At 51.0% G+C, this 17,389-nt stretch overlaps 1 protein-coding gene across 1 annotated transcript in view; it reads left to right on the top strand.

Annotated features, from left to right (window-relative positions):
• Nucleotides 1–2,064: 2,064 nt before the first annotated feature.
• Nucleotides 2,065–17,389, top strand: part of MBTPS1 (membrane bound transcription factor peptidase, site 1) — a 50,821-nt gene continuing 35,496 nt past the window's right edge. Inside the window, exons 1-3 of the mRNA XM_059383324.1 lie at nucleotides 2,065–2,197; nucleotides 14,197–14,686; nucleotides 15,314–15,571. Coding sequence (XP_059239307.1) covers nucleotides 14,524–14,686; nucleotides 15,314–15,571 — 421 coding nt within the window. The 5' untranslated portion in view covers nucleotides 2,065–2,197; nucleotides 14,197–14,523. The remainder of the gene's footprint in view (nucleotides 2,198–14,196; nucleotides 14,687–15,313; nucleotides 15,572–17,389) is intronic.

Genomic DNA, 17,389 nt, shown 5'->3' with positions numbered 1-17,389 from the left:
GAAAGGACTAACTAGATTTCTTGATCTCATTCCCCTGATAGGTTGAGTAGATGAAAGTAGATTTTGATCATTGACTTCAGCACCCTGTAGATTGCTGCTGGTGTTCCATGAGCCATTTTACCTCATGGTGGGGATGGAAGGTTGATTGTGGTGGGTTGGAGGAAGAGTGGAAAGGGAGTCAGCAAAGAGGGAGCTCTTCGGAGGAGTCTTTCTTTCTTTTTTTTTTTTTTTAAAGATTTTATTTATTTATTTGACAGAGAGAAATCACAAGTAGATGGAGAGGCAGGCAGAGAGAGAGAGAGGGAAGCAGGCTCCCTGCTGAGCAGAGAGCCCGATGCGGGACTCGATCCCAGGACCCTGAGATCATGACCTGAGCCGAAGGCAGTGGCTTAACCCACTGAGCCACCCAGGCGCCCCCGGAGGAGTCTTTCTGTTTTAATCTCCATTACTCAGAACCTTACCGCATTTTGCAACCAGGGGGTTTGGGCGGTGTCATCAGTCTGGACACCACGTGCCCTCCTCAACCAAGACCAGTCTGCCTGTGTGCCTGTCTCACTACTGGCTCAGCTGTTATTCTTTCAAATAGTACTTAGTTTGAATAAAGGTTTACCTTCCCGTGGAATTTGCAAATTCTTTATTATACCCATAAAGCATGCAGTGATTTCAGAACCGGGAGTGGTGGAAGACGGACAGGATCCTGTGGCTCTCATCCTTTCTTTGATTTCCAAACCTCCGTTGCTCATCTCATCCCCCCTTCAGTTTATAGGGTTCTGGGGGCTGGCAGCAGTGTGCTTTTCCCTGCTTTGGGGCTTCACTATCCCGTGACAAGGGTGTTTGCAGCTCACTAGCCAAGTCAGCCTGTGACACTTGGGTTGTGTATTCAGTGGCACAGTGACTTCAAGGCCTGTTAAGAGAACCGTGGCTTAGACCAATTCACCCCACTTTAGAACACCACAGTTAAGTTTAAGATCAAGTGTATTATTTGGTGGTAGCAGGCACTGCTTAACATCGAGATTTACCATGCCAAAGAGTCCAGAATTCTCCGAAGTTCCCAACATCGGGGCGATCTCAGAATGGGAAGAAGAACTTCATCAGGTGCGGGCGGGTCTAGATGTACCGAACCCGCGTTTCGTTCAACCCTCACGCAGGGAGGTGGGTACTTTCGGGTAGGGCAGGTGAGGTGGAAGAGCCGCGCTGCGCCTTGCCCGAGATGAAAGCCCGTGAGTGACGGGGTGCTAACGCAGTGTGGAAGCCGGTCCGGTTAGAACGACCCAGGAACACCGAGTGCCCCGCGGTGCTGCACGGCCGGCGCCCCTCTGCGCTACCGCGGGGCTGCGGGGGGTTCGGTGTTCCCCGGCCGTGCAGCACATCATCTTCCAACCGCACGACCAAAACCACGCTTCCCGCCCCCCACCCGTGCCCAGCGCCGAGCGCGGCCCCTCCGGCACGTGGGCGGAGGAGGGCCCGCGATCCGTCTGGGGGAGGCCAGCGTTTCCCAGTCGAGCGCACCGAGCCTCGTTTCGTCCACTGGGGTAGCCGCAGGGCATCAGGGTCCCGGCCACGCGCGGACTGGGGCGGAGCAAGCGCAGCTGCGGCGGGGGTTTCGCCTTCCAGTGCGGGTCCCCGGGCCGGAGCCGGCCGCGTCGGGCAAATGGGCCGAGGCCTGCAGAGGGCCGTGCCTGGGGGTGCCGCCCGAGCCCGGCCCCGGGCCCCAGGGACAGGGCGCTGCGCTCGGAGCCCTCGGGAGTTTACGGCAAACGCTGGCGGCTCCGCCAGGACCGTCATCCGTGGGCCCGGGCCGCGCGCGGCCGCTTTCGGACCCCAAACCCACGGCCCACCCCACCTCCCACCAGCGCCGCCCCCGACCTGGACCCAAGGCTCGCCACGCCCCCTTTCCCCCTCCTGCCCCGCCCCGTCCCGGGCCGCAAGTGTCGCGAGACTTTCGTCCGTCGGCCAGCCCCGGGCCCGGCGTCCCCCGGCGTCCGGAGCGCGCACGCAGGCCGGCGCCGGGCACGCAGGGGACGCACGGCGGGCGGGGCTGGCGCTCCCGGCGCTCTCCGCCGTCGGTCTCCCCGCCCCGGCCGCGCAGTCTCGCGAGACTTGGGAGTAAACAGCCCCGAATGGAGACGCGAGGCGTGTTCGCCGCGGAGGCGCCGTTATCCCGGGCCCGCCGGACCCGAGCCTGAGGCGGCCGCAGGTAGGTTCGGTGGCGGCTCGCTGCCCGGAGCGCCGCCCCCCCACCCGCCGGCCTGTGCAGCCGCCCGCGCGCCCGAGGCCCCGAGGCTGGGGGTGTGCGCCGGCGGCGGCCGGGGCCTCCCTGCGTCCCCGGACCCTGCGGGAGCCGCACCGGAGCGCGGGGCGGGGCACGGGACGTTTTCCCGCACCCGAGAGAGCCGGTGCGGGGCCTGTCTGCGGGCTCTCGCGGGGCGCTAGCTCGCTCAGCCTCGCGTCTCCTCCGGGGAGATGGACTGAGCGCAGTGAAGCCGCGCGCCCGGCGCACCCGCGGTTCCGGGCCGGCTCCCGCAGGGGCCGCGGTCACGTTTCCAGCGACCGGGTCTGAGCTCCCGGCCCGGCGTGCCGGCTTTCAGCAGTGCGGTGCGGGAAGCTGCTGGGCAAGGGCGGCCCGAGGGGCTCCTGCCTTGCCCTGTGGTGTCTGTGCTCCCCGCGACCGGGATAGCGGATGGGAGATTTTCCACATCGTTTTTATGAAGATGCTTGCCCTTCGTTTTGGGGAGAGCCCCTGGGAATGGCGGCCAGGTTGTCTGTGCACATTACGTTAAATACTTTAGGTTCCGAGCGACGCTTCCAAGTGCAGCAGAGTGGCGTGGGATCGCCGAGCTGAACTCCGTACAATCGGTCTTCCCGGGGCCCTGCATTAGCCTTCGCCGTGCCGTAAGCCGCCCCCCTGCGGGGTCTCCGTTTGCATTTGTCTCGGAGTGAGGAGCTTGCGGAGCTGATTCTTAACAACTTTTTTTTTTTTTTTTTTTTAATCTGCAGCATACGTTCTGTCTCTATTTTACAATTTAAAAAAATTTCTTTTTATTAACATTTAATGTATTATCAGCCCCAGGGGTACTGTCTGTGAATCGCCAGGTTTACACACTTCACAGCACTCACCATAGCACATACCCTCCCCAGTGTCCATAACCCCACTCTCTCTCTCTCTCTATTTTAAGTGGGAGCTTTGTTCAGGTCAAATTTACATACCATAAAATTCATCTCTTTTTTTTTTTTTTTTTAAGATTTTATTTATTTATTTGAAAGACAGATATCACAAGTAGGCAGAGAGGCAGGCAGAGAGAGAGAGGGAGAGAGAGGGAAGCAGGCTTCCTGCGGAGCAGGGAGCCCGATGCGGGGCTCGATCCCAGGACCCTGAGATCATGACCCGAGCCGAAGGCAGCAGCCCAAACCACTGAGCCACCCAGGCGCCCCAAATTCACCTCTTTTAAGTGTACTTATTCAGTGACCGCCCTCAAACAGCCCCCCCCCCCCGCATAAATGCGTAGTTGTGTGGTCCTCCCCACAACGCACTCTTAGAACATTTTCGTCACCCCTGAAAGATCCCGGTGCCCATGTTCAGTCACTACCCATTTCTGACCCTAGCCCCAGGCAGTCACTAATCTGCTCTCTGACTCCCTGGACTTGTCTCTCGACTATTTCACTAAGGTGGGATCATCTGTGGCCTTTGTGTCTGCAAGCGGCCTCAGTCAGTGGGACTCGTGCCCGTTAGGCCTCTGCATTGCACTCCCCGTGCATCTCATATTCAAGAGTTGGCTGTATCCGTGAAAAAAGAGAAATTTTCATCTAGTGCTTGCAGAACCTTTGAAACACCTGGGGCCCGGTGGGATCAAGTTAGAGCTCTTCTGGCTAAGTTTTTAGAATTCCCTTCAAACTCACATGTTTGATTCCGTCTTCTATCATTCTCAGGGTAGATAGTTACTGCTCTGTCCCACCTACTGCCTCTTCGGTGTGGCAGCCACAGTTAGGTGTCACAAATGGAATAACAAGGTAGGAGGGCGAACACGCAGGTGAACTGCACCTGGCTTCCACCTGTGTCCCGTGTGGGGTTTTTTAGGGGGAGATTTGCAATTGCCTCTTTGCACCAGGAGAGAGTTGAGATACTATTTGTATTTCATTGGAAAAATGACAACTCTCCAACCCTTCGTGACCTGAAATCTTAATTAGGGAAGGGAAGCTAGACCTTGCATTTGGGGGTTGGGTGGGGTGCTTGGTATGCTTCAGCATCTTGCCTGAGACAGGCCAAGGAGGTGGTAAGAACAGGTCGATTTTCCCTCCTCTGTGGCCTAATCAGTTTTGACGTGCTGCAGAGATCTGGATTACCTGGAGTTACTAATCCTGACGGTGTCTTTGCTTTAGGAAATGAGTTTCTAGTAAAGTGAGAGTACTGGCTTTGGAGGTGCCTGCCTCCTGCAGCTCGCTAGTACTGGGTGACTGAAGGATCCGGAGAATAAGGAGATGGGCACAGCACTTGTGGAAGAAGGAAGGACAGTGTAGACAAGCACCTCTTCACCCTGGCATTGTTGACTCTTTGGGCCGAATTGCTTGTTTTGTCCCCTTACAAAAGCCAGTGGACAGAATGTGCCAGAAGGAGTGGTTCGGTCAGCCTGAAGAACACACCTTTATTTCAAGATAGTGCTGTCTGGCATCGTTTGAATGTTAGCCGGTTAAACAATAGTAGTACAGCAAGGACGCAATTAGTTATGAAAGCGGTACTTGTACAGCCAAAGTTGAACTGAACTGAATGCTACTCTTTCGTGGCCCAAACACGATTCCGTTTTCTCTGGCGCTATTTCAGTAAAGGTTCATTAGAAAAAGCGGTGTGTCTGTGTACCTAGATGACTGTCAGGTGATATCAGTGATTTTCTCTGCCCTGAATTGTGTTCTTATTTGCAAAGAAATGATTTCAGATATACTTTAGCCATACCCAGAATTATAATCTGAGTGATACTCTCTTATAATGCAAAGTCGAGGCACCTGAGCCGCACGGAGTGTTAGCTGCCAGACCAGCGGTTTGCCCAGGTCACGAACACATTTCCTCTCCTTGGTCTCGTTTTTGCTCATAGCTCCTTAAACCTTCTTCCTGGCATGTATTGTTCAAACTGTTTATTTTCCATTTAGTATTTGATGTCAAATATGTTTTGGATTACACCTGCCTTAGAGGAATACTTACTAACAGAAAATCCATAATTGTGCAAATACCATCTTACAGGGCATACCTTTGTTTGGAAAGATCACCAGGTCACCTACGTAAAGAATTTATAGGAATTAAATCTAGTAAACCGTGGATCCAGTAACAGCTCTAAGCAGGCCATCTGAGTAGGTGATACGGCCCATGATAAGCCTGTTCAGAATGAATGAGCAAAAAGCTTGGCCTGGAGCTCTAAGGTAGACACAGACAGATTTTTTAACACAATTCCTAGGAAATGGATCCCTTTTAAGCTCTGTGTGTACAGATAAAACCAAGTCTTTGGGGTGCCTGGCTGGCTCAGTTAGTGGAGGGTGTGACTCACTCTCAGGGTTGTGAATTTGAGCCCCATGTTAGGCATCTTAGAGATTACTTAAAGATAAACAATTTATTAAAAAAAAAAAAACAACCCTAGCCTTTATTTTGACTTAACCAGAAAATTTGTTTTTCTATAAAATTTATTTTAAAAGGTTTAGTAAAGTACCTAAGTAGTTATTTTACCTAATTATGGAAGTGTAACAGGCTCTTTGTAAAATTGTAAATACTAGAACTAAGACCCTAACTCCCTGTACTGCTGGCATGGAGACGGAGGACCATGTTATCTTGTGGCAGAGATCTTCTCCTGTTCCTTTTCTCCTGTGCATATAGATACATTATCTAAAAATAGAAATTTGGGTCATTGTGCGCTGTTTTACTTAATCTTGCATTATCCTTTCCCCGTATTCTTTGGGAAGTATATTCGAGACCTGTGGCTGTGCTAACAAATTTCTACAAACTTTGTGGTTTAAAACAACACCAGTTTATTATCTTACGGTTCTGGAGGTCGGTTGTCCAAAATCAGTGTCGCTGGGCTGATGTTAGGGTGTCGGGAGGGCTTCAGTCCTTCTGGAGGCTCCAGGAGAGATTGTTTCCTTCCCTTTTTGGGTTTCTAGGGGCACCTGCGGTCCTTGGCTCCTGGCCTCCTCTTCTTACTATCTCAGCCTCTGGGCTTCCATCATCTCTTCTGCTTTCGGTGGAGAAGTAGCTTAGTGGGCCTGCGTCTTGTAAAGACTCTTGCAATTACGTTGGTCCCACTTGGATAATCCAGAATACACTTCCTGTTTTAAGATCCTTAGTTTAATCAAACGTGCAGAATCTCTTTGGCCGTATAAAGTAACATTTACGGGTTCTGGGGATGAGGATGTGGATAGCTTTGGGGACTGTTATGCAGCCTTCCAGAGGAATGTCTTTTGCTGTAGCTGCACAGCATTTCGGAGTCCCGGTTAATTTAATCAGTTAGCTGGTCTCCTGTTGCACATTTGGATACTCTGTAGCTTTTCCTGGTTGTAATCTTTGGGTGTAAATCATTGTATGCTTTCAGATTCACACTTCTGTGGAATGAATTTCTAGGGGAGATTTTATTTTGTTTTATTCTTTAAAAAAATTTTTTTTAAAAAGATTTTATTTATTTATTTGACAGAGATCACAAGCAGGTGGAGAGGCAGGCGGAGAGAAAGGGGGAAGCAGGCTCCCCCTGCTGAGCAGAGAGCCCGACACGGGGCTCGATCCCAGGTCCCTGAGATCATGACCTGAGCGGAAGGCAGAGGCCCTACCCACTGAGCCACCCGGGTGCCCCTTTTTTAAAAAGATTTTAAAGAGAGAGTATGTGCATGCGTGCGCTTTTGAGCTGAGCGGAGGGGCAGAGGGAGACGGAAGGAGTATCAAGCAGACTCGGCCTGAATACAGAGCCCCACACAGAGCTTGGTCCTGTGACCCTGAGATCTGGACCAGTGTTGAAACCAAGAGTTGGACACTTACCAAGTGTGCCACCAGAGCGCCTTTCCAGGGGAGGTTTTAGAAAAGCAGGGTAACCTGCCTTCTAAGAGGGTGGCCTCCATGCCAGACTAGTTGAGTTCCAGCCTGGCTTTCCCACTCACTGCCACTTGGCTCTAGGCACGGTGCTGAGCCACTGTGGGCACCTCCGTGTTCTCATCTGGAAGCGGGGGGTTAGTTACAGGTTGTGAAGGTTGCTTAAGATCGTGCCTGCTGCAGAATAAATGCTCTTTGTGTTAAGTTTTTATCGTTATTTCTGGATTTATTAGGAAAGGGTTTTCCATTTTTAAGACTTTTAATACATATTGGTAAATGTTCTAAAAGGTAGCAGTTTTTTTTTACGTTCACTCACAACATATGAGAGTCCTCCTTTTATTGGCTTGACTTCTTAAACATGATTTGTGTTTTATCCTGGTGTCTCAGTTTATGTCTCTGACAATGTTACTTGATTTTTATAAACAAACAAAACAGATAGTGACTGATAAGTTCAGGGAACTGTTGGTTACCAGAGCGGGGAGGGGTTGCGGGGCAGGAGAAATAGGTGAAGGGGAGTGGGAGGTACGGACCTGCGGTTATGAACAAGTCGGATGTCAGGCACAGCTGCGCGGCAGTAACTCCGTGTGTGATAGGTGCTAGCCAGACTTCGGGGGATCACTTCCAGTGTGTGAGAATATCAGAACACCAGCTGATGAGCCCTGAAAAGTACTAGGATAGTCTGTGTCATTGACACTTCAGTTTTCAAGAAGTTTCTTGATCTAATGTAAATAGTGGGAACACTGCAGTCAGTTTTAACAAATTTACTTTGCCATGAAACTTTTCAGGCGTCCTTTCAATTCGTTAGAAGGGGAATGAGTTTGAGTTTCCCTTTGACTAGCTCAGTCACATCTGTTGGGCTGTTAGGATGTCATTCTGTGTGACGGTTGACATGCGTGAGTCTGTCTGACATGGTGTGTAGTCTGGTCGTGCACAGTGGGCAGCTCAGACGGAGTACCAGAAGAGAGCCTCAATTGCCCTCTCCACCTTTTTAAAATTTAATACTGCCATCTTTCTCATTCATTCCTATCAGCTGAGACTAAATATAAGACTTCTTTTTCTCTTTCTTCTTCTTCTTTTTTTTTTTTTTTTCTTCATATTTTGGAAACAATTTCAATCTACCAGAAAGGTTCCAGGAACAGCACCGAGCCTTTTCCCCCTCTGAACCATTTGTGAAAGCAAGTTGCAGACCTGATACCAATTATCCCCAGATACTTCACAGGGCATTTCCTGCACGCACAGTCCTTACGCAATCAAAGCGCAGCCTTCAGGTGCAGGAAATGAGTCCCAATACCCCCCCCCCCCCGCCCCCGCCGTGTCGTCCCAGGCGGGCTCCTGTCCAGGTTTGCCAGCTGTTCTGGCAGTGCCTTCACGGCCGAGGGACCTAGTTGAGAACCTCAGGTTCAGTTACCGGTCGAGTCTCCTGAGTCTCCTTCTGTCTGCAGCTGTGTCTTAGCATTCCTTGGCTTGCCTCACCTTCCTTGGTAATTTTGAGAATTCCAGGCGTTGGCTTTGAAGACTGTCCCTTGTTGGCTTCTGCTCTTTCCTCCTGATGTGACTCAGGTTGTGTGTCTTTGGCAGGACCCGCCAGGCGGTGCTGGCCTCTTGAGTCACCTGCTCCATGTACCTGGGTCCGTTTGTGCCCTGGCTGGCCAAGTTGGTGAAGCTTCTCTGTTGTAGGAGAAGCAGCTTGTCCCTTTGGAAATCAGGATGTTGTTGGGAGGCATGCTGGGACTCTGTGAATACCTCATTCTTCAGGCTTCCAGCTTGCTTATGAATGTTACTGTGGACGCTTGTTTTGTATTTTCTGCAGTGGCTTAACATCTGTTACTTTCATTGTTTATTTTGATGCTCCGGCTGCCCCTCTCTGGCCTCTCTGGTCCTCAGACACACTCCCGTCACTCTCGGAGCGCTTCCTCACTCTGTGGCCCACGATGTTCCAGACTCCGCTGGCCACTCGCCTGGAACCAGGAGCCTGGTTTCTTGCAATGGAGAATGACATTTAGAAAACCAGTTCTGGGGGGCCTGGGTGGTGCCATCAGCGTCTGACTCTTGGTTTTGGCCCAGGTCTGACCTTGGGGTCACAGGATGGAGCACCAATGTGGGGATCCGTGGTCAGCACAGTGTCTACTTGAGTTACTCTCCTTTCCGTCTGTCTCCTTGTGCGAGCGTGTTCTCTCTCCCTCTCTCAAATTAATGAATCTTAAAAAAAGAGAAAAAGAAAAGGAAACCAGTTCTGGGTACTACTGGATGGGCTCCCTCCTGTTGGGCTGCCACTTCTCCCGTGCCCTTGCAGTAGACAGAGCTAGGAAATGCGCGCACACATGCACACACACACACACTCTCCCATATGTTCATTTCTACATCTGTCTGTCTGTGTAATGAGAACCCAGAGTTCACACTGGTGCTTCAGCTTCAGTCTGATCCTGCGTGGGTCTTTCAGGTGTTTTCCCGTATTCGTACCTATGCCTTTCTTCTCTGCCAATAGAAAGCTGCTTCCCATTATCTGTAAATATTTATTTGATGAGTTTCCTGCTTTCACGGCTATCACCCCAGTCAGGCTCTGACCCCCTTTCCTGGTGCCTCTGCCCCGCACGCCTTCCTTGTCTCTCAAGACGCCATCCCCCTGCCCCAGCCACCAGGCCGCCATGGCTCTCCGTCAGCATCTCACCTTCTTGCCGTCGGCTGGATTATGCAGAAAGGGAGGAAGAAAAGGAAGGACAGAACTCTTGTTAAAAAGTATGTCTTTTCCTGCGTATGTATGTCTGCGCCTCTTTTTATATGCCGCGTAGCCGCTGCCATGCTCGTGGCTAGACGGTGAGGCCAGCTCGGGGTGGTGCTCCGAAGGTTTGTGTCGCGTCGTGAGAGCCGGTGGGATGACTGCTTGTTGGCACAGGCGAGGCCATGTTTCAGTTGCGGGAGCTGTGGTCAGCGCCCCTGAAGCCCCTGTAGGACAGTGTGGGGACGGGCTGTCTTCAGAACAGGCCAGCAGTGCGGCGGCCGGCCCTGCGACCTCGGTGCTGGTGGCGTTGTTTGCCAGCCTCTGTGCCCCTGGTAACGGTTTTGTTTTCTTAAAAGCAAATTTATATTTCGAAGTCCTCTTATTCTGGGATTGGGAAACCACAGAAACTTCAGTATCTGTTGTCAGAATTTTTTTTTTTTTTCAGAATTTTTATTTATTTGACAGAGAGGTCACAAGCAGGCAGAGAGGCCGGCAGAGAGAGAGGAGGAAGCAGGCTCCCCACCGAGCAGAGAGCCCAACATGGGGCTCGATCCCAGGACTGTGGGATCACGACCTGAGCTGAAGGCAGAGACCCTCTGAGCCACCCAGGTGCCCCTGTTGTCAGAATTTTTTAGGAGCCATGGGTCTTCGACAAGAATGTCTTCTTAGAACCTAGATTTTATTCACCTTGAAAGACTGTAAGCAGGTCAGCCGTATCCAAACCGAAGAGAGGTGTGTCCTTGTCTCAGTGTTTCCAGCTTAGCCCCTTGGCACTTTTCCGCCTGGGGGCTGCTGGTGGCTTTGGAGTTAGGGGCGGGTACATGGTCAGAGCTCAGCACCTGCCAGTCTTCCCCAGACCAGCTTTGCCTGCACCTTCTCCATCTCCATCAGGGGCGGACGCCCGCCTGTGTTAGGACGGAAGGCCTTGGTGTCGTCCTTGGCTCCTCGGGTGCGCCCCCCAGTCTGGCTGTCCGCAGATTGTCTCACTGCGGTCACCTCCGTCACGTGCCCCCCTTCATTGCTCCTTCTGCCCCGGCCTGAGCCGCCGGCGTCATGGGAGCCGTCCAGTCCGTCTCCTGTGTCTGCCTGTGCCCCCCTCCTTACAGAAGCCAGAGTGAACCAGTTCACGGGCAGACCAGCTGGGGTGGCTTCTCTGCCCAGATCCTGCTTTCTCTCCCACTCGGAGTGAAAGCTGAGGTCCTTTCTCTGACCTGCAGGGCCCTCCCCGGTTTGTCTCCCCACCAGTCCCATCTCCCGTTTTGTCTGATTTCCGCCTCCTCTCCCTGCTCCAGCCGCACCGGCCCCTTCGCTTTCCTTACACAGAGCGCATGTTCCTTGCCTTGGGCCCTTGGATTCGCCATGCCCAGTGCCGCCAGTACTCTGCCCAGCTGGCCTGGCCAGCTTCCTGCTTCCGCTGGGTCCTTCCTCAGAGGCCCCCTCCCAGGCTGACACACACACACACACACACACACACACACACACTGGGTCAGCGCCGTGAGCTCGGAGGCTTGGGTTGGGTTTTGTTGGCTGCTGTGTCCCTGCCGCCTGCTCAGTGGCTCTGTGACTCGCACCTTAAAGGAGCTGGGCGGGTGAGCGGAGCTGCTCAGCAGCCCCGGCCGGCTCTGCGCACCCCACTCTCGGTGCTTCCTGCCGGTTCTGCTCAGAGGTCACACCTGCTTGCCCTGCCTGCTTCCCACCGTCTTTACATCCCCAGACTGGCACACCGTGGTCTCCCTCCGCGTGCGATGACTCGCTGATCCTTTGCACATCCTGTGTTTTTCTGGTCTGTGATGTAGCTTCGTTCAGGCTGCTCCCCTTCTTCCTCCTCATTTCCATGCTTGTGGCTCTGCTGGCTCAGGTTCTGCGAGGGTGCCCCCCGGCTCGTCCGCAGGAGCTCGCGTTTCACCCAGAGGAGCTCTTGGTGCAGCATCCTGGCCCTGCGCGGGCCTCCTCTCCAGTGTCTTCCTGCTCTGTTCAGCTGTTTGTGCTCATTGTCAGCCGCTTTGCTGGATCCCACCTTGATCTTGGTAATAAGCACGATATACGATTGTAGAATTTTTTTTTTTAAAGATTTTATTTATTTATTTGACACAGAGAGATCACAAGTAGGCAGAGAGGCAGGCAGAGAGAGAGGAGGAAGCAGGCTCCCTGCCGAGCAAGGAGCCCGATGTGGGGCTCGATCCCAGGACCCTGAGGTCATGACCTGAGCTGAAGGCAGCGGCTTAACTGCCTGAGCCACCCAGGCGCCCCACGATTATAGAATTTAATCGCATAGATTAATGTAGAACATCTTAGGGATATTGCGGTGTCCTATTTTCAAAAACCTAGAAAGTTTTCTTTATGGGAGAGAGCTGATTATCTTAGGGATTTTTAAAGTTTAAAAACCCTCAGACCTTTTCTTCCTGTTCCTCTGTCTTGTGAAGTTGGTCTCCTGGCCCAGTTGTAGAATGCCAGCCTTCGCTTCCACACGGGCTGCGCTGTGTAGTAGCTGTCCGGACCCTTGTGTGAATTAAGAGTAGGTTTAGTGACAGTAGATGTGACACAATTAGATAAGATGGGCTTACTAGTTTCATTCACTAATACTTGTTACATGTAGCCCAAATATGTCATAGATTCTTCAGCTCGAGGCAGGAGAGAGAAAGAGATTTATTTTTCTAAAAACTTCCCTTCATTGAGAGACCTGTTTAAGTCGTTTGCACTGTAAGTTCATGTAACATGACATGAGAAGTCTTCTCACTGGTGCTGAGCTCTGTCTTCTGTGACCACTCGTCCTGTAACGGACGCATGTCCCTCCTGTGACTCTGTGCCATGATGGGCCATTGCTGCAGATACCAGGTATAAGCCGAAAAAATTGGGGTTCGCTCCCAAGCGTATCGCCACGCAGTATGTTGGAAGTGGCTTTTTTGGCGCCCCCTGTTGCCTTTCTTTACGCTTTCTGTTCTGATCTCTGGTGTTAATTACTTTGTTCTTGTGGTTTGGCATTTTTATTGTTGTTCTTCTTGTTGATACGGAAATAACTTTTAGAATTTCATTTCTGTCTGATGAGCTTCATTCAATCTGCCTTAGTCTCTAGTGCCGGAGAAGGCCCGCTTTCAGGGTCGTGCGGGCCTCCAGCGGTGAAGTCCTAGAGAGTAACCCTACAGGCTGTTTTAGAAACTCTAACTATGAGTGTTTTCCTGTGAATAGATGCACGTATGAATAATTCCATAAGCCACAAAGTCCTCGTTACTCCAAAGTACCAGTTGCTGCCAGAAGGAAGGGTTTTTAATTCTGTACCTCTGTTTAAAGAGGGCTGACTGACTCTTGGTCCTGAGTGTTTTCTTTTTAGAAACAGGTTAGCAGTATAAGGCCTGTCCTGTTCAATTGATTGTGTTCCCCTCGCTGGATGATTTATGTTTCTGGTAGGATCAGTGCAACAGATCTTTCTGGACGTGCTACAGCTGGCATCATTTTCTTTCCTTTTTTTGCCATTGTGAAGAATGATCATTTTTCTGCCATTCAGATATTTGAAAGGTATCTGTGCCCGTATGTAATTTAACACTCAGATAACACTTTCTTTGGCAGCAGTGTACCTCACAGACATTTTCTCTTGTATTACTTCCGGGAAAGAGGGAATCTGGTTTTACAACCTATTTAGCAGGTTAGATCCCTTTAAGGTGAGGCTTCATGTAAAATACACTGGATGACCGCGTGAATCCTTCTATGCCCTCTTCATAAAATTGGCAGGAAATATTTCAAAATCTGAAAGGTAGTCGTTCGAATAATTTTAAAACATAGTTTCTCTAAAAGAAAGTGGTAAGGATTTGACTTGGATGCAAATTAGTTTGTCCTTAGGAATTATTTTATGGTAGAAGGTGAGGATGTATCTACCAAGCTCTTGCCGGAAGACTTGGCAAAATGTATGGGGAATTAAACTGCTGTTCCTGCGCGCCTGGGTGGCTCAGCCGGTTCAGCGTCCGACTCTCTCAGCTCAGGTCTTGATCTCAAGGTCGTGAGTTCAAGCCCCACGTTGGGCTCCACGCTCCGTGTGGAGCCTACTTACAGAATGAATAAACTGCTGTGGAGGAAGAGCCCTGGAGCCGGAGGGTTGCACAGGGTGAGACCGGAGAGTGAGGTGGGGACAGCGCGGAGGACGATGTGTGGGACTGAGCCCCCTCCCCGGCTGCTAGGGGCTCAGTGTTCCTGGCGTTGTTTGTTATGCTCAGTTTGCTCGTTTTTCTCGTTTGTTTTAACCTTTCTGAGTTTTGAAGCTGCCTTAAAACCTTTTTCCCTTAGAGAAGTGAGGAGTGACTAAAGAAATGATAAGGTGTTCGGCGCCTGAGCCCTCTGTCTGCTTGCTGCGGTCTCCGCGGCGCTCTGGCCTGGGTGCGTGTGGGTCCGACTCCCGCGCGCTGGCTCTGTTCCATTCCGTTCCATTCCGTAGGCCGCCCAGAGCTGCCGCAGTGACCGCTCGCCCGCCGGACCGTGCTTCTGTGCTGCAGATGGAGGGGAGGACTCAGTCGTCTGGGCCAGAGTGAGGGGAGCCTGAGGCCCAAGATGGAGAAGAAACGGAGAAAGAAATGAAAGCCTCTTTCCAGGCCAAACCACAAAAGGCCATGAAATTTAACTTCTTTTTATGTTGGACAAGACTGTAAAATGGCTGATCAATAATGTTTCAGCATTTTGTCGAAACAAAAATTAACTTATAATCAAGGAAGAAAAAAGTGTGATTTGAATTTATGTGATTTTATGACCATATTCACTTTTGACCATGAAGCTTGTGAACATCTGGCTGCTTCTGCTCGTGGTTTTGCTTTGTGGGAGGAAACATCTGGGGGACAGGTTGGAGAAGAAGTCTTTTGAAAAGGCCCCGTGCCCTGGCTGTTCCCATCTGACGTTGAAGGTGGAATTCTCCTCAACGGTTGTGGAATATGGTAATGATACTATTTTAGCCCCCTCCCCATTAAAAAAAAAACAAAAAACAAAAAACTTAACTCTAAATAATTAGCTTTTGCCAAAAAAGTCATTTCCCTCTTTTCTACGATTTCACATGAGGTGAGTGCGCAGTGCTTAGATGTTCTCTCTGCTGAAGTTGGCTTTCCCGGGATGCATTGGCAGTGGGAATCTCTTCCCTAAAACCTGATTCTGCGGAATAGGTGCCATTGTCGCCGCTGCGGGTGGGGAGTTGAGAGATGCCAAATGCTCAGGAAAGTCGAACCGAGCCTTCCTTCCGAATCCCTTTCTCCTGTTTGAAAAAGTTACACGCATTTTTTGGCCATATATTCAGAATTCCCTTGAGTTTTGCTTTTTGAAAAACAGCACAGGGATCTGATTTTAAGGGGTGAATTCTGTGATCGGGGGCTCATACAGATCACTTGACCTTAGAGCCCTGAGGACTGCTGTGTAGGGCATTTAGATCAGTCTTGGTTTACTGCTCCTCCTACTGTCAGTTTTAGGATCTGTAGGTTTTCTTTTGCCAGGGAGCTCTGAGAGGAGGTGCACTCTTATGTTACAATACAGGGACATAAATTCTTATTTTTATTTGTGGTCATTGATTTCAGAATACATCGTGGCTTTCAATGGATACTTTACAGCCAAAGCTAGAAATTCTTTTATTTCAAGTGCCCTGAAGAGCAGTGAAATAGACAACTGGAGAATCATTCCTCGAAACAACCCATCCAGTGACTACCCTAGTGATTTTGAGGTGATTCAGATCAAAGAGAAACAGAAAGCGGGGCTGCTGACCCTCGAAGACCATCCCAACATCAAACGGGTGACGCCCCAGCGGAAAGTCTTCCGTTCGCTCAAGTACGCCGAGTGTGAGTACCGTGGGCTCGGGCTCCGCTGCGGCCCGTGCTCGGCTGTGGCGCGGGGACAGAGTGCGCGTGTTCCTGCGGGCCGGCCAGCAGCGGTCCGGGGAGGCCCCGAGTCCCTTCATCCAGTTTCGTCCGTGGTGAACATTTTCTTGCCAGGCATCTGAAAAACTAGAAACTGATGTCCTGCTGTTTGGTGGGGAAAAAATCTGCAGGTTTGCAGGAGGTGATGCTCGTGTTTGCCAGTGCTCAGCTGAGCCTGGAGTCCCCTGCGCCCCTCACATCCCAAAGTGAAAGGCGGGTCTTCGGGTCTCCCTCTTGGTTGCGCTGTGCTTGTCAGTGTGTGTTTTTATTTTTAAGGCGTCTCAGAAAACAACCTTTCCGTGGGTTTCATTTTGTTTTTCTGAGAGCTTCTGACCACGCACGGTGGCGCGGCCTGTTTCAGTCGCAGGCTGGCAGGGGTGAGGCAGGCTGGCAGGGGTGAGGCAGGCTGGCAGGGGTGAGGCAGGCTGGCAGGGGTGAGGACGGAGGGAACTTGATGCTCCTCCTTTCAGCCCCAGGGCGCATTCGGTCCTGCTTCTATACAGCTTGGGCTCGGCGGGGTAGAGCTGACCCTTAAGTAATAAATTATAGGTTTATTACTGAACGTTTTCTGAAGCATACTTACTACCAAAAAAAGGGGCTTCTTCCCATTTGTGATAAAGTAGGGTAACAGATTGCCAGCTCTGTTATCATTTACTGTCATTTATTTCCCTGGAGGAAAGAGAAGGAAAGTTCTCTTTCTCCATTTTTCTGTCAGGTAGTAGGCATGAGAGCCTGAGGTTCAGGAAGGGACAGGGGGAAGCCGCGTGAATTTGCATAGTGGGACACGCCGGCTCTCGGGCGCACCAGAGGTCAGCTGTCCGGCTTCCTCAGCTCTCTGTGCCAGGCCAGATGTTCTGTGATGCTTTTTCTCTTTGAAAAGCAGTAGCCTCAGAGCAATCCAGGAAGTAAAAGCAAACCAGACCTTGTCCACTTAGTCAGATAAGTGGCTTACATGAGCTTTTCTGATTTACTTTTTTACCATAAAGAGCCCCAGGACATTGTAAGAAGCATGGAAATGCCTGACTTTAGCAGAGCAGTCCTGACCTCTCAGGGCCGGGTTCCTTTCTCTGCTTCTCCGCCAGGGTTGTCAGACACAGAGCTTGACGCCCCCTGAGGCCATGCTGCGCTGCTGGCAGTCCCAATCGGCCTTGTGGCCATCTGCTGCCTTGCATGGTGAGCCGCTTTCCCGTGGGCTCCAGCTTTTCCCGTCCAAAAATTGGAGATAATGCTACCTACCTCCAAGAGTTCTCACGAAGATGAAATAAAATAGTGCAAGTGTGAGAGCTTAGCAGAGTTTTTAGGATGTAAATAGACGTTAAATACTGCTTGTTTCTCTGGCTGTGTTGTGAGCAGGCTCTGCTTTATTTTAGCTGGAGCCTGTCCCACCCTGGCTCCCGTCCCTGGCCCTCTCCATGGGCTGGAAGATAGAGCCAACCTGTTTGCCGCAAGACAGTGTTTAAAGATATTTCCAAGATATCTGTGGTGTCCTTGATGGATTCTCCTCTCCAGATCCTTCAGCTTGTCCCTCACCTGACACGGGTTCAAGCCCTCTTACCATTTTAACTGCTTTCCTTCCAGTACTCTCCAAGCTCTCTGAATTGCTCTTACAGAGCCAAGTTCATTACTCAGGCCTCAGGCAGACAGAGCAGACCCTCACAACACCTGTCTTCTGTCAACACCTCCAGTATTGTCCCCCACTGTTGATTTTTTTTTTTTTTTTTTTTTTTTTTTTTTTTTTTT

Source organism: Mustela nigripes, chromosome 17 (assembly GCF_022355385.1).
Source record: "Mustela nigripes isolate SB6536 chromosome 17, MUSNIG.SB6536, whole genome shotgun sequence".
Classification (NCBI taxonomy): domain Eukaryota; kingdom Metazoa; phylum Chordata; class Mammalia; order Carnivora; family Mustelidae; genus Mustela; species Mustela nigripes.
The sequence above is the reverse complement of the archived record's forward strand: the minus strand, read 5'-3'. Positions and strand labels throughout refer to the sequence as shown.